General features: G+C 46.0%; 3 protein-coding genes across 11 annotated transcripts; 1 reads left to right on the top strand and 2 right to left on the bottom strand.

Annotated features, from left to right (window-relative positions):
• Positions 1-264: 264 nt before the first annotated feature.
• Positions 265-3,698, bottom strand: LOC100838975 (sialyltransferase-like protein 1). Of its 6 annotated transcripts, none has more exons than XR_002962977.1 (4): positions 2,395-3,698; positions 1,130-1,283; positions 742-844; positions 265-633 (listed from the first exon to the last, which is right to left on the bottom strand). XR_002962977.1 is itself a non-coding variant. In XM_010234285.3 (2 exons), exons 1-2 carry the CDS (start codon positions 3,505-3,507, stop codon positions 1,242-1,244), a joined length of 1,155 nt encoding a protein of 384 aa, XP_010232587.1. In that variant the 5' UTR covers positions 3,508-3,698; the 3' UTR covers positions 866-1,241. The 6 variants fall into 6 exon arrangements, 2 of the variants coding, with proteins under 2 accessions (XP_010232587.1, XP_003564659.1); XR_001405826.2 differs by having other exon boundaries at positions 756-844; XR_002962979.1 differs by lacking the exon at positions 1,130-1,283.
• A 3,074-nt stretch (positions 3,699-6,772) lies between these two features.
• On the bottom strand, positions 6,773-10,221 carry LOC100838671. Its single transcript, XM_003564610.3, has 5 exons — positions 9,908-10,221; positions 9,693-9,799; positions 8,912-9,407; positions 8,142-8,257; positions 6,773-7,212 (listed from the first exon to the last, which is right to left on the bottom strand). Exons 1-5 carry the CDS (start codon positions 10,163-10,165, stop codon positions 7,008-7,010), a joined length of 1,182 nt encoding a protein of 393 aa, XP_003564658.1. The 5' UTR covers positions 10,166-10,221; the 3' UTR covers positions 6,773-7,007.
• A 5,709-nt stretch (positions 10,222-15,930) lies between these two features.
• Positions 15,931-21,412, top strand: LOC100838369 (transcription initiation factor TFIID subunit 12). Of its 4 annotated transcripts, XM_010234282.3 has the most exons (9): positions 15,942-16,544; positions 17,476-17,535; positions 17,693-17,854; positions 18,304-18,801; positions 19,553-19,627; positions 20,189-20,267; positions 20,355-20,419; positions 20,547-20,582; positions 20,900-21,412. In XM_010234282.3, the coding sequence occupies exons 1-9, from the start codon at positions 16,065-16,067 to the stop codon at positions 21,005-21,007; spliced, it is 1,563 nt and encodes a 520-aa protein (XP_010232584.1). In that variant the 5' UTR covers positions 15,942-16,064; the 3' UTR covers positions 21,008-21,412. The 4 variants fall into 4 exon arrangements, 3 of the variants coding, with proteins under 3 accessions (XP_010232584.1, XP_003564657.2, XP_010232585.1); XM_010234283.3 differs by lacking the exon at positions 17,476-17,535 and having other exon boundaries at positions 15,944-16,544; XM_003564609.4 differs by lacking the exons at positions 17,476-17,535; positions 17,693-17,854.
• Positions 21,413-22,930: the final 1,518 nt, after the last annotated feature.

The following is a 22,930-nucleotide window of genomic DNA, read 5'->3' as shown; positions in this document are numbered from 1 at the left end:
AAGTTTATTGTTTCTGAAACGCAGGCTCAGCCGCTCAGGGCATTGTTAAGGTCATATCTACTTTTCAAACCAGGATGTTTGTGGAAATTCTATAACCCAACGAAATACTCGGCTGAAAACAAAGCTCGTTTGCCAGTCATAGGGGCATGAGCTCTCGTCCCCTCTCCAGATTCCGTAACGAGTAATAATGCTTACTAAATAAAACAACAGATTTCGACTGTACGGTCAACAGAGTTGGATGGTTGTCCTGATATTGGTACACTCTAGTAGGGAAGATTAATGATAGATATAACTTTACAAAAAGAAAGTTCTTCAAAAGACAAGGAGAAATGCTAAAAGTGACCCAAAGCTGTCAATTAGTTTACCGGTTTAAGGTGAGATCCAGTACACTCAATAACATGTATGGGCTGTCCTTTCACTCTAGTAGGAGTATAAAAAAGAGACAGAACAAAAGGTACCAGGCTCACTAAATGTGCAGTGCACGCATAACATGGTAGATCGAATCATCAAATGCACCTCGCACACAATGCTCCACAGCCTGCACTGATTAAACAACCGGCGGCTGTACTGCAAGTCTGCAACTTCGTCGTGACGAGTGTTTTGAGGCCAACGAGCCGGAAGCCTCCTGAGCCGCTGAACATGGTGGATTCATTTCAAAACAGGGAGAATATTGTGGTCAGCTCATGGCCAGCCATGAAGAGGCCATTTGCTTAAAAACACGAAAAGAAGAAAGTACGCAACTGTTTGAAACATACTAGGTGGTGGGCTCGCTGTTGATGGCACAACAACAGAATGGTGTGTCACGGACGGTAACATTTCACCGTAAAATGTCAAGCATGCTTTCCTACATCCAAGTATCAGGACAGCAATAAAAACGCATCAAATGGATTTCCGTGCAACACAGGTAGGCTCCAGTTTAAATGTCCATAAAAGAAATACAGAAAATAAGCAGACATAAGGCTAGTAATAGTGGAAATAGTGGAAAGTAACCTAAAGTAGTAACATGTGTATGTTACTAGTCTATGTTACTTTGTCAACATAACTTGTGGTAACATACAAACATCATTAAGTATCTTATAAACTCATTTTATCTTGAAAAGTGTGATGTGATGGCAACATATTTAGTTACCGGACGCAGCTCCTCTGACATACAACTGCTACCATGGGGGTGGCTGACGGGTGGGCCCGGCCCCATGTGTCAGCCACAGCCCACAACGCCGTATGTGAGGGGATAGTTCTTCCTAGTTTCCATCTTCCTTTCTTTTTTCATTAATCACCATGCCCTGTCACCAAAATGCCTAGTTATCATCTATGTTACTATCTAAGTTGCTTGCACTATGAGTAGTCTAAGAAACAAGAGCTGGAATTGGGAGACATAGATTGTAGAGCAACAAAAGGTAATGTGCAATAATTGCACTGTTGCAGCCGCAAATATTGAACTTGTGTAATGCAAAACATTCGTCAATTGTGAATTTGTAATACTCCCTTCGTCCAACAAAAGATGTCTCAAGTTTGTCAAAATTTGGATGTATCTAAACATGACTTAGTGTATAGATGCATTCAAATTTAGTAAAAGTTGAGACATCCTTTGTTGAACGGAGGGAGTACAAAGTTGTACTAAATTAACGACACTTATTATGGATCGGAGGGGTTAGAAGATAAACATTAGCAGAAATAATTATGTACCTTGTTACTACTTGTTTTGTGAGCTGATATATGAGACGAGTTCTTGATGATAGAAAAAAAACTTGTATGCCAAGGACATGAAGCTTCTACTAAATCAACAACACTTATTATGGATCGGAGGGAGTAGAGGATACACATTAGCACAGAAATAATTATGTACCTCTGTTATTGCTTATTTTGTGAGCTGATATATGAGACGAGTTCATGATGATAGAAAAAAAACTTGTATGCCAAGGACATGAAGCAGTAAAACACTATATCTGTTACCTAAGAGAAATCACATACAGGTAAGCTGAAATGATATTGGCAATACATGCAGAGCAAGTAGAAACAAGGCTTCATATAAAATATACATTGGATTCTGAAAAAAAAAATCGAGAATTATCATTCTAAAGTTACACTTCCAAACTAACAGTAGTGGCGAATCAGCCGAAAACTGAAGCAACTTCTCCTATACCAATAGAGGATCCTAATTCTTAATGTACACTTTGCAACTCCAAATCTATCTCAATTCTCCTATCATCTAATCACAATAAACAACCTACCTTGCAGAGCCGATTTTACACTTGGCAAATAAGCAGGTCCCAAAAACAAAGCGTGGCATAACATCGAGCACATTGGGTGCACCATAGGAAGCTGGTTCGGTTCCTAATGGAAGAACACGACGGGCGGGACCTTGAATTTGGTGTCCTTGAGGAAGGGGACTACCTGCGGTCGCTCGGCGAGGTCGCGGTAGAAGGCGTACTCCGCCTCGTAGTCGTGGAGGTCAAGCTCGTTCTTCTGGTTGCTGTGGTAGTGATGCTTCGCGTCGGCCGCCTTCCCGAACCCGAACACGCTCACTCTGTCGCACACTCCCACCGCGACCATGATGGCCTGCATGCCGGACGAGTAGTGGAACAAGGCCGCATCGTGCACGCCGTTCCACTCCTCGGGCGCGCGGCCCGTCTCGGCGACGAAGCGGCGGAGCGAGTAGTACTTGACGATGCGCGCGCAGAGGACGTCTAGGCGAGGGTCGGTGACCGAGATGGGGGCGGCGTGAATGGAGGCTGATGAGGCGTTGCAGGAGGCGACATCGAGGAAGTGGACGGCCTGGCAGATGTAGAGGAGGATGGGCACCCCGTTGCCGTAGGGGTGGCAGAAGCAGCCGGGGCGGCGCGCGCAAAGATGGAGTATGTTGCTGTTGATGAAGGAGAGGTTGGTCTTGGCCCCGACGTGCGCGGAGTAGCCGGAGACACGGGCGTTGTTGAGGCGGAACACGGCGGCATGGGAGTCGATGAGGGCGCCGTGGCTGTCGCGGAGGAGAATGCCGCTGTTGCCGACGACCGCGCAGGAGGGAATGCGGTCGCGGAGCGAGAGTATGGAGGGGAGGTTGCGGAGGACGGCGGGGTCGTGGCGGCGGAGGCGGTGCCAGGAGCGGAGCGAGCGGCGGAGGGAGGGGTCGAGGAGGAGCTCCTCGCGCGGGAGCGGGTGGAGGAGGGAGTCGTGGTCGTGGTCCGCGTGGCTCCGGCGGTGGATGGGGACCTGGTGGTGGCGGAGGTGGAGCGGGTGGAGCCTGTCGCGGCGCCACGCTCGGGCCCCCCGCAAGGAGGAGACCGGGAGGCGGCCCTCGAGGAGGTCGTCCACGTCCCGCCGCAGCGACGGCTCGGAGGGATCGAAGGCGGCGATCCGGAGGAGCGTGGCGTTGAGGCGCGCGGGATCGAGCGGGGGGGCGCGCACGGGCGCGGGGGCCACCGCTCGCCGGAGCGCGGACGGGAACGAGGCCGCCCCGCAGAGCACGACGAAGAGGAGCGCCGCGAAGGGCCCCCGCAGCGGCCGCTTCATGGCTGCCGCTGCCGCCGCCGCCGCCGGGGGCTAAGTGGGCCGGGGCCACATTGGGGGAGGCGCATCTGGGAGCCGAGGTCCGGGACCGGGTGGGGTGGCCGGGCCCGGGGGAGTGGTGGGACGGCGACTTTCTATTTTATCGGACGCGATGTGTTCCTTCGAGCTTTTGCGAGATGGGAGGAGCGAGCGAGCGAGTATATATTTGTAGTTGGTTGGACTTTGGGTTCGGGGAACGGGGGATCCGATGTGTTCCCGTTCCGGTTGGGTTGGGTTCGAGCGTCGGGAGAAGCAATGATTCTGCGTGGGGTGCAACGTGACTGCACGTGGCCCACCGGAGGCATGGCTGCAGGAGATGATAGATGCGGGCGCTTTATTAACCTTTTCCCGCTTAAGGTATGGGCACTTGGCAACGGTCTGTGGGCTCTATCTATGTCGGGCGCCGAGCTATAGAAGCAAAACAAAAAACAGAATAAAGCTATAGGGCGACATGCCGTTTTGGTGATTTGGGCGTACTGCACTGCATCGAATCCCTCTCTTTTTCATGTGTTCATCGATATTTCCTGTTCAACCACTTGTGCTTTTCAGGCATGCAATGCAATGCAGGTTGCAGCACTTCTAACTGCATCCTCAAAGAAAGAAATTTGCGCTCTCACATGCTTTTCCTTCTAAACTACGGATATGTCGTTTTGTTATTTTAACGTTTGAATCAATTACTTCCTCCGTCCAACAAAAGATGTCTCAATTTTAATTAAATTTGAATGCATCTGTACACTAAATCACATCTAGATACATTCAAAAATTGACAAACTTGAGAGACGACAGAGAGTGGTGATTTCTGCTAAAATGACCCCGACCAAAGAGTGATGGAAAATGAGTTTCTGAGGTCAACTTTGGCCGGACCGTCGATCTCAGAAGTTACGGCCCCTCGATCGTACCGTCCCAAGTCAGGGTCCTGCTTTCTCCACCCGATCCCAAGTTCGCGACTAATAAATCGTTCAGATCAATCTGGTGTTCTGGTTTACGTCGCTCTCAAATCTCAATCCCGGCTTCTTCTGGGCTGCGGCTCTTCCAACCTTTTGTCATTGGCACGAGACCATGTGGCCACCTTGCGTTTGCTGTCTAATTAATTAGTCCCTGATCAAGCAATCGATCGATCTTTGTCTCGTGTATTTTCCATTGCGATCCTTGAGGACTCACAGTGAACACAAACAATCATATCCTTGACGTATGACGTACCCATACTTCTGCGATCTAGTCAATCCACAATGGCGAGCAGAGGAGCAGTAAGAAGCTTTTAAACACTTTGAGCCGCCCGTGGTCGATTGAGAATCGGAACCTTCCGTGCAACCTCCAGACAAAGTTGTACAGAGAAGGTGTCGCTCGATTTAAGTCCCGTGTCGGGAGACTGGTTAAAAAAAGAAATTTCACAGTTAAAACGGTTCAATTTCTCTCACGAACCAGGGAAATAAAGTTCAAGCATTTGGAGCCCAATCCAAAATTCGAAGAGGCTGACAAAACTATAACGAGTAAATTACAGAAAACCACCACGAATTTCACATACGTACCGATTTACGTTTTAGTTATTAAAAACCATCGAATTTATTTTACCTCTTACTCGCTAGCGAATAAGCATGTTTCTGACCGTTATGGTCCATTGTCAGGCCGGCGTGTCTTCCAGCGTGGCCGTCCAGCATGGGCAGCCCAGAGACCGACCGAGCCGTATGTGTCGTCGAACCGCACCGCCTGCGGCACGACGCTCGCTCCTCCCCGTGTTCGCCATCGGCCTGGCCGCGCGGCTCCGGTCCACGGGCCGCTTCCGCCTCCCGTCCGCTGCGGCCTCCTTCGCCTGCATCCGCGCCTTCTCCGACGCGCTCGCCTCACCGCCGTCCGCCAGTTGCTTCCCGGACCTGGCCCAGTTCGCCATCTCCCCTTCATTCTGCGCGGGGGTCACGATGGCCGCGGAGTACGCGACCGCCGTGGGCGACGCCTCCGTCGTCGCGAACCTCAACTCCTCCTGCGGCGTCGACCTCGCAGCCACTTCGCTCCGCGCCGGCTGCCTCGACGCCACCGTCCGCGCCTTGGCGAGCTCCTGTCCAGTGCCTCGCGCTCCTCCGCGTCAGGCCTCCAGTCCAAGCCCGTGGCGGCGCGCATCGACTGCGTCGTCGCCCCCACAGAGCCGCTCCGCTGCGTCTCCTCCCTTGCGCAGGACACGGCCGGCGCCATGGCGCTAGAGTGGGAGGCGCTCCCATGCCTCGATGCCCAGGCCGAGCAGATGCGCTTCGAGGTCCAGGCCGCAGAACGGATTCGTCTTGACGAAACTTCACGAGAACGAACTCCAGCGCGTGTAGCATTAGGAAGAGAGAGAGAGAGAGAGAGAGATTAGGAACTCCCTCAATTGATTGCAGAACTCATTGGAGAAATCGATTCGTGATCTTGGGCTCTTGTAGCATTAGGAACTCCCTCAATTGATTGCAGATTGCAGAATTCATTGGAGAAATCAATTCGTGTTCTTGGGCTCCTGTAGCATTAGGAAGAGAGAGATTTTCTTGGGGGGTTTGATTTGGTGAATTCTTTGGCTCCTGTTGATCTTCGTCTCTCCGTGGTTTGTCAAGTACAGGGAGCAGTCAGTGCCAAGCACGGGCGCAGGGGCCTTCTACATCTCGGCGCGTCCTTATGCAGCAGGGCGCTCCGGCGCAGGACGGGCAGCATCTCGCCCAAGGTCTTCGTTGTCGGCTCCTCCTTTCGCCACCGCCAGCTCAGCCGGACTTGGAGAAGAAGGTTGCAGCGCGCGGCGTCCAAGGAGAGCGAAGAAAGGTGCGGGCCGCACTCGCCACGCTGGCGACACGATGGCAAGCCACCCTGGACCGACAACAAGCACTCCCTGTCAGTTACGGGGTTATTCGGTAGCAATCTTCTACGTAGTGCATATAGGAGCCTGATACACTTCTGCCACACCGTCGTGCAAACGCGGGAAGCTGATGGTAGATACGTCATACGTAGACGCGAGTCACGCGACCCAGTAGGACTGGAAGAGTGGAAGGCGTTGCGGCAGAAAGCTCCTTTTGGACGATGGTACAAAGGTGGGCAAAGCATCATACTTCAGTACATAGTTCAGATTTAAACTTGAACTAATCAAGGCCCAATGGAGTTAATCTATATCTTCTTCGACACTGCAAGTGCTTTGAACCGGAGCAGGAGAGACCGAGAGAGGGGGATGGTATCACGACAACACCGTTTTGTACAAGGTTACAAAGTCTGCAACTGGTGAGAGACCAAAAGGGATGGCATCACGTTGACATATCATCTGGATAATCGAGCAGATGCTTTGGAATACTTCCGGCAATGTAATGTCATGTAAAAAGGGCGTGAGGGAACATTCGTACATTAGACAAAACATGCTCATCCAGCAGCAGACGAACTGGTCTGGGTGCATTGGAAGGAAAAATTGTCTGAGACCAGGTTTCCATCATATTTTCGTAACAGGAGGCAGCATGCATCATCTAGATGTTCGCTACTCCCACTACATAGGCGTTCCAAGCATCTCCCTGGTTGAAATGCTGCAACTCTTCGTACTTCACGTCTCGGTCAGCAGTGTATTCCTTGGCATTTCCGCTTGATTGGGTATCAGGCATCTCCCTGACCCAGACGTGGATGGATTTAAATCCAGCTTCCTCCAAGCAGTCCTTGATTTCTGGTATCGACCACCTGCAAAATAGCGAAATGGCTTTTTTAAAAGCTATTCTTCCTCGATCTGTACAAAGGAACAAATATGTCTTCCATTCACATGCATATTTTCTAGAAACCAATATAACACAGTGAGGAAGCTTTGCTGATATCACACATGTACCGCTGACCATAACTGAAGAACGTCCCTATGTTACAGAGACATAGCATACGAAAATGCATCTTGTGCAGTCGTACCACAGATATAACCAGAGCAACTCCTTCGCATCAATTGTATCAATGATTTGGTGCCACAAGTTAATCTCATGTCATTGCCTTTGGTTTCCCTGCACTGCACTGCAGAACATCAATCTAATTCCCCCTTGAACCGACTTCGTTTTGTGAGTAGGGGCACGATAAAAGTCGCACGTGGCTAGTCACAGTACCATCAGAGTATGTCAGCAATATGTTGAAACCTACGGCAGGAGGCCCAAGCCCATTGTGGCTGCGGCAGGATCACGAGGTGTGGCAGCAGATTAAGCTTATTGGTAAGTGTCTATCTTAGTTATATAAGATATGGTTTGGTTCCTTTGGATTCAGTTTATTTCACTTCAGATAAGATTTGTTTCGTTACAGTTATGTTAAAATTGTTAGGTCCTGGACTATTTAATGACGCCAGGCATATGGGATTTATTGAGCACAAACTGTTTCTCCCTACTCTGCTACCCCCAATCTTTACCACACGTAGGCACCTTCTCCCTCGGCTATGGTGGTCACCCTCCCATAAAAAATTCAATCCACCCCAGAAGTCCAATACCATGACATTTTACCTACAGTTTCTATGTGGATTATTATTCTGGGAAGACTAGCAACCTCGCAGGTTTTCTGTAACAGCCGCTCAGTGAATGGGAAAAATAAGCACAAGTATGAACTTAAATGATGCCTTGCCAAGTAATGTATAAGCAACTTACAGGCGCCAATGGTAAGTGAAGGCATGCCGCAACATCTGCTTCTTTCCAACTTGAAAGTGGAGGCTGATCCTTGTTTCACGAGTTATGATATCAAACTCTTCTTGCTCCCAGAAATACTGTATGGGTAGTTGTATTGATATAAGAGGGAGAAGAAATTTAGGTTCAATATTACGCCACAAGATTAGAATAGAGCAAAGCAGACTGCAGTTCATATCAACTTGCAGAAACTACTAGTGCGTGTGTGTGTGTGTAAAGGATGTGTTCAATCAACAAAATGTAATGAGGGTCTTACAACCTTTATGTACTACATCATACCCAAGCTATTTATATCAAACCCAACAAGAGTGTTAAGTAACTTAGTATATAACACAAGCATTTGCCATGCAAGTTGCAACCCATAATCAAGAGAACTTACTGAATTGCTAACTACATGACGATGCACCAATAGGTCAGAGAAAATATGTACTAGCTAAAATGGTCAGGCATGTGAACATAAACTCTATTGCTGAGATATTAAGATAATAAAGTTCAACATCTTTTATGCTGTATATTACAACCACGATATGTTTCTAATTTTATACTTAAAACTATTAGAGTTGTTAGCAGCAAATCATTCTTATACGTACTGCAGCTTTCATCAGAAAGAGTGCAACCTCACCCTAAAATATACTAATCCTATGACACTGTGCCAAGCATGTTTGAAACTAGTACTTTCACAAGACAGCTCTCAATGCACTGTAACTACAATGCAATGCTATAACTCTACTCACAGTGAAGCTGGGGAATCTCCTCTGGAGACGAAGCTTGCATTCAGATGATGTGCCGCCATATAGATCCATTACAAATATGCCGCCTCTTTTGGAAAGTGCACTGAAAGCATGCCTGAAATACAAAACCAAGTCCTTTCGCCTGTGAAGGCAACAGCAACTGTAGTTGAAAGCACAAATAACGTCTCTTCCAGGCAAAACTGCATCTGCCATGGTCGAATTGGCTAAGCATTTTGGAATAGCAGACTCTGACTGATCGCAGATTTCTGTAGATCCATTATCATTGGTAGTATTTAGACCTTGCATGAGATCACTGATCTTTTGCTTGACAAGGCGAGATTCATTTGGCTGCAGAACATTTCCATCGAAAAGCAACATTCTCGAATATCCATCAGCTCCAATCTTGCTCATATTGTTATCAAGACACCACTCAAGTGACTCACGGTCGAAATCCAAGCCAATTGCTGTTCGTCTTGCATCAGTGCGAAGCCACTCAGTACTGCAAAGGAAAGAAATATATCATGAGTGGCAACATATGCACTGATATTCTGAAGCTAACAGTCTATGATTTTGAACACCTCTGATCAAAATTCTTCAGAGAGTAACCATTTAAAACATGACAGCTTCCAAAAACATGTATGTCAATGCAATGTCAGATCCATCATTTCTTGCTAATGGGAACCCTGAAATCCTCAGCAATAGATATACTCAGTGAGCAAACGATGTTTGTGAAAATGACAGCAGGGGAGGTTTGTGCAAAGGCTATGCTTTGGAATGTTTTGACCTAAGGAGGGCCGTGCCACAGAAATCCTCCTGCAGATGAAGCGGGACGCGTCCGCCAACGTACATCAGAAAGAACTTCTGCAGGTAGCTGATGTCCCCTTTTGGCGACTGAAGACAAAAGCACAACACTCGTTGTCATTTCGTCAAACAGGTTGTGAGCATGGAGACTTTCACAGATCTAAGATACAATGGAAGATAGCAATGTTACCTACATACCTGCACGGAGAGCTGATATAGGTGGAACTTGGAAGGCATAGGGCCTACTTGCCACTGGCCCTGGTCGCCTGCTTCTGCGTCTCCTTCGTCTTCGCCTTCCGCTGCGGCTTCGTTGGAATCGTCATCGTCGGAGTCCTCGGGGCGGGGCGGTGGCGCGTCATAGGCAGACGAAGGTAGGTCCTCATCGCCGAACTGTGAGGCACGGTGGCCTCGGCCATGTCGGTGCGATTCCTTCGGCTTCTTTCCGCTCTTACCCATCGGTGCGTCCCAGCGTGTTTACCGGCGAGGGGTTTAGCAGTTTTGGAAGAGGGGATATATATTTTGCACATAGGTCCCTACGTTTCTTTATCAAGCGATTGCGTCCATATTTTTAAAAAAAAAAACATATCTGTAACTTTATTCAAAGTCGAAAACATCACAGGTACCCTGCTTAGGATCATAGACACAAAAAACTTCACAGTAACCCATATGACTAAGAATTGCAATGAAATTTCTCGAAAACATATTCTTCATGGTATCAATCTCTGCAACACGAAATTTCTCCATACTTCAGCAAAAGAACTACAATTACACTGGAGTGGCAACATCGCCACTCCTACGCCTGCACGAACTTGATTACCTTAAAAGGTTACGTAAAGCCCCTTGAGTTGCCCATCTAAAAAGATAAGAAGCCGTGAGCGTTGAACGTACTTGGACCAGGAATGATCCCCTAGAGGTGCAGATCGTCGAACCACATGATTTTCAAGAGAACGACAGAAAAGAATTCCAAAGCCACAAAAGATCAGACAAACAAAAGCATCATGACATGCTGGCAAAGACGCATCAAATCCATAGATTTGCGAGGAAATACAATCAAAATCTGCGTGATCGGACACAACGAATCCGCGGTGAGTAAAACTCTCTGGCCTCGTGGCACTGGCGACTAAGGCACCGCCGCAGCAGATGAAGAACCAGAGTACCTGGCCAACGGACCGGCCTGGCCCGGCACAGGCCCGACTCGAGATAAACGGGCCTGGCTCGGGTGCGGCCTGCTGAAGCCTGACAATAGAGGAGCCAGGGCGGCCCAAAATATCCTCCTCCAGGCCCAGGCGCGGAACCGAGCTCAGTCGGGCCGGGCCGGGCCTGTTAAGGCCCGGCGAAGCTTGAGGAAGCCCACCTCACACATGGGCCAAATCAGTGCAAAACGGAAAAAAAAGATTGGGCTGGGCCAAAACATGAAGAATGAAAAGATGGGTTGGACCAGAGATTTGAGAAGGTTAATGGTCCAGATGTTTCTAATCCTAAAAAATATATAAACGGGCCGTACCAGGGTGACACGGGGGCCTGAGGTTGAAGCCTAGGCCTCAGGCCAGCCGCAACAGGCCAAGCCCAGTGTGCTTCTGGGCTTTCCAAAATTGCCCTTCACTCTTCCTCACCACTCGACGTTTCCGTAAAGGCAATTCGTCGAACACCTGACACCACCGGGTTCGTGCCTCCGCCACCAGCTCACCAGTTCAGTCCTATGCATCGCGGCCCGACCAGCCACTGCCGTCGGCTGCATAGGTTCAGTATCTCATTCTTGAGCTTTGGTATTTCGGGCTAACTAGCAAGCATATCGCCACTATCAAACATAATTTTTTTTGAAATTTTAAGTCTATTTAAAATACGTTATAAATGTTTTGGAGTATAAGGAGCTTTATATTTGTTCTACGTCAATTTTTTTTAACTTTGACCGAGTTTATAATTTTTTACCAACATTTATAACTTGAACTAAAACAACGACAAGAATTTAGGATCGGAGGAAGTATAACTTTAGCCAACCCCAACTTGTTTGGGACAAAAGGCTTGTTTGTTGTTATATATATTTTCATGTTATACTAACTCATTTGATATTGTAGATCTTAGTGGATTTTTCTATGAATTTGGTCATACTTGAATAAGTTTGACTTAGGACAAACGTATGACCTTTTATATTAGGAACGGATGAAGTAATCTACATCTACTTGTTATATGCTTATAAAAATGGGACGATAATACTGTATATGGAAGGTCCGAAAATAGCTTCATTAGAACAATCCAGGTTTAAAAGATCACTGTTTAGTGTTGACAATACTGTCACTTTGTTTAGTAATATTGCACGTCTCAAATGCTTAGAAACAAGGTTACATGTCTCAAATCTTTAAGAACAAGTTTATATGTCTCAATTTTAGTTGTCCCACAAATCGGAGAATGGAGCATTAGTCAAGCTTTTAGAACAGGAAATCTTGTTGTATAATTTTGCGAAAGAAGTGCATATGAACAGGCAAAATAAAGTTGAAAATAGAACTCCGTCTCACTCATGTTAGAAGATCAATCACATGAATGAAAAGACGGTCGGGTGTGTCGATGGCTATCCATGTGACTTGATCCTGCTCAATACCTCTAGCGAATATCACATACAAACACAACATGTCAACTCTTATGCTGACCTAATCCCCGGATTCTAGTTTTAAGTTTTCATATACTATCGTAATACCACATATAAATGACACACGACCGTAATATATTTGGTGTTCTTAAAAAAAAACAATACACATCTATGTGAGCCAAAATACTATATTAAAAGTGAAAGGAAATTAAATTACAAAGCTCCGGGAGAGGTTGGAGAGGTCATGATCTTTCCAACTCATTAAAACAGCGAAACAAAACACTGGTACGAAATAATGACATGTCATACCTCGGATAGTTCTAAGGTTTACATATTATTGGTTGCTCAGAGGCCAGGGGATGCCCTCCTTTTCGGAAAAAAAAACATATCCTGGGTGCTACGATGACGCATACGGGCATAGAAGCACAAGTCTACTTGCTCAACATCCTTTGCCTTTCTTCACGCAGTTGTCGTTGCAGGTGTTGTTACAGTCGGTGTTACACTTCCCACCAACTGCGGTCTTGCACTGTTCGCATACTCCAGCAAATGATCGGCATTCAGGAATGCACGCACCGCCGTAGTTGCAGCTGTCGCAGCTGCATGTACCATGGTTGCAGCACTCCGAGCAGTGCTCCTGCCTATACCGCGCCATGCAGTCCGGGCACCGGGAATCGGTGTTGCAGATACCACCACAGTTCGCATCAACGATGGCGCTGCAGTTTTTATCGCACAACGGTTTGCAGTCGCTGCATAATGGCCCCTTCCTTTTATGCCCCAAGGAAGGCATGACCAGTATGGCGAAAACGGCAATGACCATGACCGCCTTGAGAGTAGCTAAACCTGAAGCCATTGTTGTGGATGGACAAGGCAAGACTGCTAGCGGGATAGGAAGATATGAAGAGCAAGAGAAAGCAGAAGACGAGACGCAAACAAGATTGAGTTAGCCGCTTGGGTTGGTGTCTGTATCATGGAACTAGCGATGCTATTTATAGAAGATATTGGATAGAAAAACCTAGGAAACCATAGAGCTGGCTATCACTAAATTACATAATTGTAGCTGTACAAGTTGACTTGCAGACGAGTACGGAGTACATAATATTTATCTTGACGGAGACGTTCATACATATTAATTGACTTGAAAATTTGGGACAGATCTCAGTCATGATCTCGCTTTTATTCAAAACTGGCCGGTCCTATTGATGAGTTAGCAAACATGAAGGGAAATACTAAATTACCTTAATGGCTTGTTTCAGAAGCTTCTTTCTAATTTCCTTTCAAAAAAAGAGAGAAGCTTCTTTCTAATTTGAGGAACTTTAAGGAATTAATAATTGGATGCAAAGATTGTTTCGCCTCTTTTAGTTTTTTGTTGCCATCTTCAAAAACATTTGGCTGTATCATACATCCTTAATCGGTGTATATGCCAGAATTAAACAACCCATTATGTAGTTGTAAGTCAATTATTTGAATGTAGTGTAGAGGGGGGCACTGAACTAAATAAAGAAGTTACGGTACTCCCATTTTTTTCTGAGGGAAAAGGCACTCACGTTTTTACAGATACATAGTTGCATGCGTAGCAAAGTCTCGATTGGAATAGAAGACTCACATGGTCAAGTTGCACATAGGATCCTCAACTTTTACTCGAACAACGTTCATGTATCCCAGCTGCAGGCAATAACTTTGATTTGCTCCCATGATTAGCAATTTCTAGGTGAGTGGGTGGCTGATTTACAACACTATATTTTTTGGACTGCACAAACGGCATCTTGATCTACAATTGCTCCTAGGGTATGTACTTGTTATAATTATTGTTTAAGACTTTGGACTTCACTGCCTTCCAAGTCTAATAGAATCCTTAATTAAGTGGAGCTATTTGACTTTGATTACTTCCAGACAACTTAACTTCAGTACTCCTGCTGATCAATAATACTCCATTGCGCGAACGAGATTCTAGCGCAGTGGATAGGGGCTCTAGTAGCACCTCTCTGGTCCTGGGTTCGACTCTCATTGGGAGCCTGAATTTCAGGCTGGAGGATTAAAAAAATTCTCCCGTCTGTCCCATACCAAAACACAGGTCTAAGGCCGGTTTTGAACTAAGAGTAGGATGCACGTGCTCAAAAGGCAGTGAAAATCCGAAAAATGCTCTCAAAATAACTACCGCTCGCACCCCTCAAAATAACCCAATAGGATCCAAAAAGTTGTGAGGTCAGTTGACCTGACAGCCCAAACCTAGCTTCCCCACTGTTCATCAGTTTATCAGAACACATTTATCCATGGTAGACATATTGTTGCTGGCATCCTTTCGTTGCATGAGATCACGCATGAAGCAAAAGATCAAAATCAAGTGGAATACTTCTCAAACTTGTTTCTAAGAAGGCTCGTGCTATGGTGCATTGGCTTCTTGTTTTTCTTGCTTGAAGTTGTGTGGTTTTAGTGATATATTTTTGTCACTAGATTATACCGGCTCTGTTTAATGGAACTATGACAGTAAAGCTAAATGATGACATGGGTAAATATTTCCAAAGCCATAAAAGGGTACGGAGTAGTGCAGCCCTACAGTGGCTGATTGGTTGGGTTAACTTGCATACCTGCACGGAGTGCTGATATAGATGGAACTTGGAAGGCATGGCGAACTTAGAGCAAATGCAATGTTGGTGAGCAACTGTAGTTAAGAGAGGAAAACGCACTACTAGCACTACTTCTAACCATTGCACCATTGCTAGCTAAGAAAAGTTTTGAGGCACCGGTTCTAGTAGTTGATTCAGTTCCAACTTTCCTTTGACTTTGGTGGGGCCCAAGGAGAGACACAAGAGTCAACCTTTGGAGGTTGGGGAAATACTTGATACTGCATTTTTTATTCTAGCCGGTGGGTCCACAAAGAGAGTCTAGCACCAGTTCACGTTGGAGCACCTTTTCGTTCTTAGGGTCTGTTTGGTTCATGCCCAAATTTGCCCTACCAAAATTTTGGTAACCTATATTTATTTGGTCTTTGTTTGGTTGAGAGCCAAAATTTTGATTGCCAAATTTTTTTTTGCCAACTCTACACACATCTCCTCACAAATTTTGCCAATATTTTAACAAACCATGGGCCAACAAATTCTTAGCCAATTGTTGACAAAAATTGATAAGTCAAGAATTGGCAAGAATCAAACACACCCTTAGCACCCGTCGCCTGAAATTTCTAGCGAAGCCCACGCTGGTCCTGCTCTTATCGCCGAACTGTAAGGCACGACGACAGTGGCCATGTCGGTGTACCTTTGGGCTCAAACTCGGCTCGAACCGTTAAAAGGCCAAGCCGAGTCGGCGTTTTGGGCTTTGAGCTGAGTCCAGGCTCGGCCCGAGCTGCTCGGCGAGCCCAAAGCTCGCACACGGCCCAAGCCGTTTTCTGATGTGCAGGCCGCAGGCTGCATTCCCATTCTTCTCCAACCTCCTGCTGCCGGCCGCCGCCTCCTCCTGCAGTCCTGCTGCCGGCCGCCGCGCCTGCCTCTTCCTCTCGTCGGCCACCGCTCGGCATACACGGATCCATAGAACGTATCGCGCCGGCCCGCCGTCTTCTCCAACTCGTGCGGCACGTCGTCTTCTCCGACCAAAGCTTGCCACGAGAGCGCCTCTCAGGCTGGGGGGTAGGTAGAGCGGATATTTTGCATATAGATCCTCCTGACTATGTAGTGTTTCGCCGTTCTTTATAGGAGTATCAAGGCATCGCGTTCACGGTTCACTCCTCCCGACAACTCGACATTTCCGTGACGGGCAATTCGTCGAACACCTGACACCATGGACGCGCCTCCGCCCGCGCAGCCGGACGCCGCGGCGGCGCCGCCCGCCTCGACCTCAGCTTCGACCCTCCCTTCCGCGCCGCCACCAAATCCCACGCCTTCTGTTTCCACTGCCGCACCACCCACTTCGGACTCCAGCCCTGCTCCCACCCCAGCTCCAGCCCCCGCTCAAACCCTAGAGCCCCCAACTCCCAGCCTCGCCAGCGCGCGGCCGCCACCGCCTCGCATGAGGCCGCCTTACACCCACCTAGCCTCGCCCATCACGATGTCCTCCTCCTCCTCTCCCAACACAGCCGCGGCCTCCTCCTCCGCCACTATGGCAATGCCAAGGGGAGGGGTCGCCCTTGGGTTGCCTGCGCACCCGCGTGGGCCTCATACGCCCGTCGGCTATACTGGGTTCGTGCCTCCGCCACCGCTAGCTCACCAATTCAGCCCTATGCATCGCGGCCCCGACCAGTCGCTGCCGCCCGCGCCACAGGTCTGTATCTCATTCTTAAACTGGGGTTTTGGTATCTCGGGCTAATGAAACTCTGAAGTAACGGAGTTTCCTTCTGGGGAGGCCGAGATTGGTGAATTACATTTCCACCAATACGAAATAGTGACATGAATTTTGTATGCACTTTGTATGAAGTTCATAAATAGCTAAATCAGGGAATTAATTTTCTATGGATATTAGAAGTTCCAATTAATAGTGAAATCGACAGGCAGAAAAAAAATACTACCAAATAAATTTTGGATGACGCTATTTACCTGAAGGGTTTTTATAATTTGAATATCAAGTTTCAGCACACTGACACCTCAAATTCAATAAAAGATATCAAAACAAACCACAACATTGTGTAACAAATCTAGCTGCGCATTTGCGCATGTCACCCCACTAGTTCTCAAGAAAGGACGAAGTGTAAATGCTTCAGTCTTTCAGGCAGGTCATCCATTTCATCTATTTTAAAGTTTAGATGGGGTTCTTGAGATCTAATAATTGTTCTCTTTTGGTGAGTTCACTTACATAATATTCTGAACTGTCATAGCTATTATACTCTAGCCACTTTCTGATATTTTGAAATATGGCATGATCGTGCAAATCCATGCTATACAGCTATAACAAAAGATTGTGTGAAACCGACTACAAATTCTTTAAGCACAGTCTCAGAATACAAGGGACTGTTGTGTTGCTCTCTCAACCATCTCGAACCTTCTGGGACCCTCACGGATCGGTTTCTTTCCCTATAGGCCTATACTAGAACCGTGTGTTGATTAATAACATAGAATCTAATCCTCCCGTGCACCTCTAATTGTTCCTATACTGGAACCGTGTGTTAATTAATAACATAGAATCTAATCCTCCCGTGCGCCTCTAATTGCTTCTAGTTTGAAGTAGATATTGAGTCCTTGGGTTTCTATGGCTACAGCTCGTGGCTTTGTATAGTTATCAACATGTCCTCCACAAGGAAGAAAGGATCCTAATCCAGGTGTACATTGCAGAACATCGCTCCAAGTCCTTATAGGAACCTTTCTGGACAGTAACTGCTACTAAACTGAACTGCTGGTGCTTGTTTCATTATCAGTAAATTGCACGTTCCCTCTGCTCTATTTTGTAAGATTCCTAATGATGATTATGTCCTTCAGCTTAGGCAGCCTGCCCCTGGGATCCAGAATATTGGGATGATAGGTTCCCTTAACACATCCCAGTTAAGACCAGGAGCAATCTCTGGTCCGCAGCAACCAAAGCCAGGTCTTCCATCATCAGTAACACCATCTCCGACTGGTAACCAAATGCCTGGTTCACAAGTAAGAATGCTTTTACTTGTAGGTTCAGTTTGGGGTTGCTGAGCTGTGCTGTGCTGAACTTATTTTATAGGAAAAAGTTGGTTAACCAAACGGAAAAATAGACAAAAGCTGGTTGAAAAAGCTCGATTATCATACTCAATGCCAAACTCAGCCGTAGTAACAAACTCTAATTTATCTGTAGCCTATTCAACATCTGTTTCAGTTCTATGCAAAATATGTGATTGTGTAGATTGGATTTCATATAAATGTTAATTTAGGCATGACACTGTATTTACATATCATCCAAATTTGGAAATCATATATCAATCCACATAAGTTTAGGCTGGATTTGGTTCGTTGCACCTTGCTTTTACGTATTTTATGTTCTACCATCCAATTATGAGGACATACAACATTTATTTATTCCAGTTTGTGCCATGTTCTGTGCTTGATTGAACTATTTTTCACAGAAAACCCCGATGCATTCTTTAACAAGACCACTGTCTATGGGTTCTCCTTCGACGGCTTTACAGCAAACTCAGCCAAATGTATCTTCACCATTTAGGCCCCAACAAAGGCCACAAGTTCCACAGCAAAGGCCTTACCATGTTGCACAGTCTGCACCCGTGGCTTCGCATCAACAGAATGTACTTTCAGGACAGCAGCAGCTACCACAGCATCAACCTTTGCAACAGCAGCAGCAGCAGCAGCAGCAGCAGCAGCAACAGCAACAGCAGCATCAAAGTCAGACACAAAGTTCCTTGCAACAAAATCAGCAACATGCAACACTAAAAGCCCAGCAGCAAGTTGTTCGGACTCCTGTTTCATTGATTCAGACAGCTGATTCTCCTGCTGCGCAACAAGCTACTAATACGCAACTTGTGGACATGGCTTCCATCGATGCAGCTGCTGGTGAATCTAGTAATCGGCTACTCTCCAAGAGGAGTATACATGAACTACTTGCACAGGTATGCTGCGCCCGTGCTTCCTGAAATGCAACGTGAAAGGAGGTGCAATATTATACAATGCTATTGTTATACTTTCATGGATACTAATTTTTAAATTTTTCATACATCTCATTCTCACCTAATGTGATTAAGGCGCAAGTTAATGTGTTATTCTGGTTTCAAAATATTTCCTTTTGCGCGTCTATGTACCATGCATATTTTTCTCTTTTCTGCCTACATATTAAACATCATCTTTTCTTAGCTTTCTGCATGGCTGCATCATGGAAGACATGCTAACGAACAATTGGAAAGTAAAGTTATCCTTCAATAAACTCCAAAATTAGAATAACTGGGTTCTTTTAATTAGCAATGACAAAAAAAATATATTAACATGCAGACATTATAATCGACCCATGTGGATGGAATCAAAAGACACCATAAATTGACATACTTGTTCTATATTATGCATAGTTCAAGGACCGAGTAATATTGATTCAACTGCTTATCATGACATGTGCAAAATCTTTTGTCCAGTGATACTTGAACAGATATACGTGACTTCTAGTAGAACAATCTTTACTCCTCTGGATACTGATGAAGACATTGCTATTGAATTTATGCTGCTCAGTCGGAGCTCTGAAGAATCATTAACGTCACCGAGCTGATGGCTTTACCCATTTAATTGACTCCCTTGCTGGTTTTCTGCAGTTATGGATTTTTGTTTTTATGTTGTAGTACAAGTTCCAGGCTCTCTCATAATTTGTTCACACAGATCGACCCTTCAGAAAGGCTGGATCCTGAAGTTGAAGACGTTCTTATTGACATTGCAGAAGATTTTATTGAAAATGTAGGTTCTTCTTGTGTCTCTGCTTTTTTTCCTTTGGTGAATTTTATCAAAGGATGCTTACTAGTGGGAATATGTTTCCTTCTGTAAGAAAATACACAGGGTTTCTCTAGCTTTGTGCATTTTGTACAACCCAGTGACGTGCTGATGCATATATTCAATGATTCCCCTTGTAGTCCATATGCATTTACATTTCTTCGATGCCCATCTTAATTCAATGGCTGTTTTACTTGTTTCTATCTTTTTATCTGTAAATGGCTGGCACCAACTCTGTTTTTTTATACCAGAAAGTCTTTCCCGGACCCTGGTTGAAAGAATATACTCCCTCCGTCCAACAAAAGATGTCTCAAGTTTGTCAAAATTTGGATGTATCTGGACATGACTTAGTGCATAGATGCATTCAAATTTGGTCAAAGTTGAGACATCCTTTGTTGGACAGAGGGAGTACATTGTTTTGGAGTAGAAAAGAAGTTGCAATCCTTAAAAAGATAATTTGTCACCCTTACATAACCTGTCTTTTAATTAGCTATTTTAAAATTTATTTTGTGTAACTACTTTGGGCAGGTCGGAACATTTGCTTGTTCTTTAGCAAAACATAGAAAGTCGAGTACTTTGGAAGCAAAAGATGTACTCCTTCATGCAGGTACCTAGATAATAATATTTGTGCCAACGCTCTCCTGCCTTAGCCTTTCAAATACAGTTCTTTTATAGTTTGATATCACTGTTGCAGAGAGAAGCTGGAATATCACGTTGCCAGGCTTCACCGGGGATGAAATAAAATTATACAAGAAGCCGGTAATTCAGAACATAACATATATTACTTATTCCTTCTTGTTTATTGCTTTCAAATTTCTTTCGCTAGTTATTTCCTTGTAAACCTATTGTTGATATTTTCTTGCTTCTCTTCCTTGATGATTTGCAGCACGTCAATGATATTCACAGGGAGAGGCTTACTCTGGTAACTTCTTTTTTTATCATCATCACCATATCAACTATCCACCTTAACTCATGCATGATTATGGTTACTTCCTAAACTATGGAATGGACATATTTTCATCTTATGATTTTTGTTGGAAACATGATATTCAGAAACATCTTATTGTGATTGCCTCTAGTCAAAATTAACTTTAGAGTGCCAAGGATCCCATCCTATGTTAAATGCTTTTTTTCATGGTCTAGCATTGTCTGAAACCCCATTTGCTTATCTTCACTTTCATCGTGTAGTTCCATTGCATCTTGAGTTGATATATTACTTTTTTATCTGAACTGATCCAGATCAAGAAGTCCATGGCTAGTGAAGGTACCACAAAGAGCTCTGCTGCCCAAGCTGCAGCCAACCAGAAAAATCAGACTCCAAAGCCACCTGCCACAGGTTCGCCGTGAAAGAAATACACTATCCCCTTGTTGTAGATTGAGTGTAGAACCAGTCGGGGAAGTATTTGCACCCAAAAATAACATGTATGATACTTTTTGTAAAGATGTACTTGTTTTCATAAAGCTGTATTTGTTATTCCCTCCGATCCATAAAAAGTGTCGCCCATCGGAGGGAATACAATACTAACTAGTAATTTTGTTCCATGGATTTATGGTTCGGCTTAGTTGCAACTCTGTTAAGTTAGACCTGAACTTTGTGAGGTGTCATTGTTACTTTTCCATTGCGGAATTTTGTTCAGCGGAAATAGTCATCTGACTTTGTTCAGAAATAGTTGAAGACACAGCTACCCTGTACCAACGCTTAAAGCTCTGTATATATACCCGACGAATGATGTATCGTGGATTCTGTTTTCAGATGATTTTGTAGAAAATGTTATTTTCCTACTGATCTCAACCCGAGTGTTTTTTCGGCCAGGGGCATGTTGGCTCCTTGCATTTGCCGCCGAATTAGTTAGTAGTCTCTGCCTCTCTAGTAACCATTTTGCTTAAGTTTTCTTTGTAGACATCCCAGATAAACTGCCATTTGCACTTTCGACACCTGAAGAAAATGCCGATTCACTCTTCTCATTATGTCTACCTAAGACTGCAGAATCTGTTCGTGAAATTTCAGGGGAGACCAGTTATTAAAATTTCCCTTTGTTAAATGACAATCCTTTTACTAGGACTTTTCTTTAAGTTAACTCCCTCTGTTACGTCCGTGTCTTCCTTTTTTTTTTGAGGGAACGTCCGTGTCTTCCTTGACCTACTCCAGACTGCAGGCATAACCATAATCGTCATTTGCAACTCTACCAAGTGTATCATGGTTTGCCAGGTGAGCACGTCCGTCCTTGTCCATCCATGGGCCTGTATTCTGGTGATGATCTCCAATAAGATTGGAACAACGGCCGAGTCACGCCCGGCAGCGACGTTTCACTGAGGATGTGCCTTTGCTCTCCAGCGATCCACGTCATGGCTGACCTCCCAATCATTTTGTCTGGAACTGCATCGGTCGCGCTCGCGCCGAACAAGCTGGAATGCTTGTGCACAACCATTTCATACCGCGACCTCGTCCTTTGCCGGCTGCATTGCATAGACGCGCGCGCGCACAAGCCTAATCCTGCCGTCCGAGGCCGGTTCGGGGCGCGCGGCGTCCTCTCCGGTCTACCGCTTTGCCACCACAGCAGACGCAAAGCGGGACACGTAGGAGCGATGCGAGCCAGTGATCCCCGGACGGCCGGCCGGGGGCTAGCGAGTGGCGCGTCGCTGTTTGCCTTTTAGCTACGTGCCGGGGCGCGCTTCACAACACGTGTGGTAGTGCGGCACGTGCGTGCGAGTATTTCTTCGTTGCCGATGGTGATGATGATTGATGGATGAATGCTGCTGCTCGCCGTGGTCCGTGCGGCGCGATGGTCCCTGGGGTTTCAAAGCTGCCGCCACGCCACGGCGCGCTCAAACTGACGCTTAGCTGCAGAGTCTGCGTCCGCCCAGGGGTCGTTGTTCAGTCGCTGTGACCATCTCATGTCGGGCATCGGTTGCTCGATCACTCCAGTGGAGACGAGATGGCACGCGACACCTCCAGGCTTCAGGAATGTGAGGACATGAAACGCCTCGAGCACCCACTCGACTAAATTAGCTAGCAAGTGTAACTGTGTAAAAAAATGTCGCTAAACCTAACTTCTTCTTTTGAGGGAAGTTGCTAAACCTACTAGCCTGGCTTAACTGTTTTCTGTGAAGGCTGCAGGTACCGATTCCCTTCACCACGCGGCTATTTGTGGTCGGGCTTAGCAGTTAGCACAATCATTTGCCGCTGCTTGTCAGGTTGTTGTTGTAGTACTTTGTCATTGGCGATCAGCAGTGTTCGCTAGTACCGGTCACGCGAGTAAAGCCTCCATC

This window comes from Brachypodium distachyon, chromosome 2 (genome assembly GCF_000005505.3).
Source record: "Brachypodium distachyon strain Bd21 chromosome 2, Brachypodium_distachyon_v3.0, whole genome shotgun sequence".
In the NCBI taxonomy this organism is placed as follows: domain Eukaryota; kingdom Viridiplantae; phylum Streptophyta; class Magnoliopsida; order Poales; family Poaceae; genus Brachypodium; species Brachypodium distachyon.
Note: the sequence above shows the minus strand (reverse complement) of the source record. Positions and strands in the feature narration are given on the sequence as shown.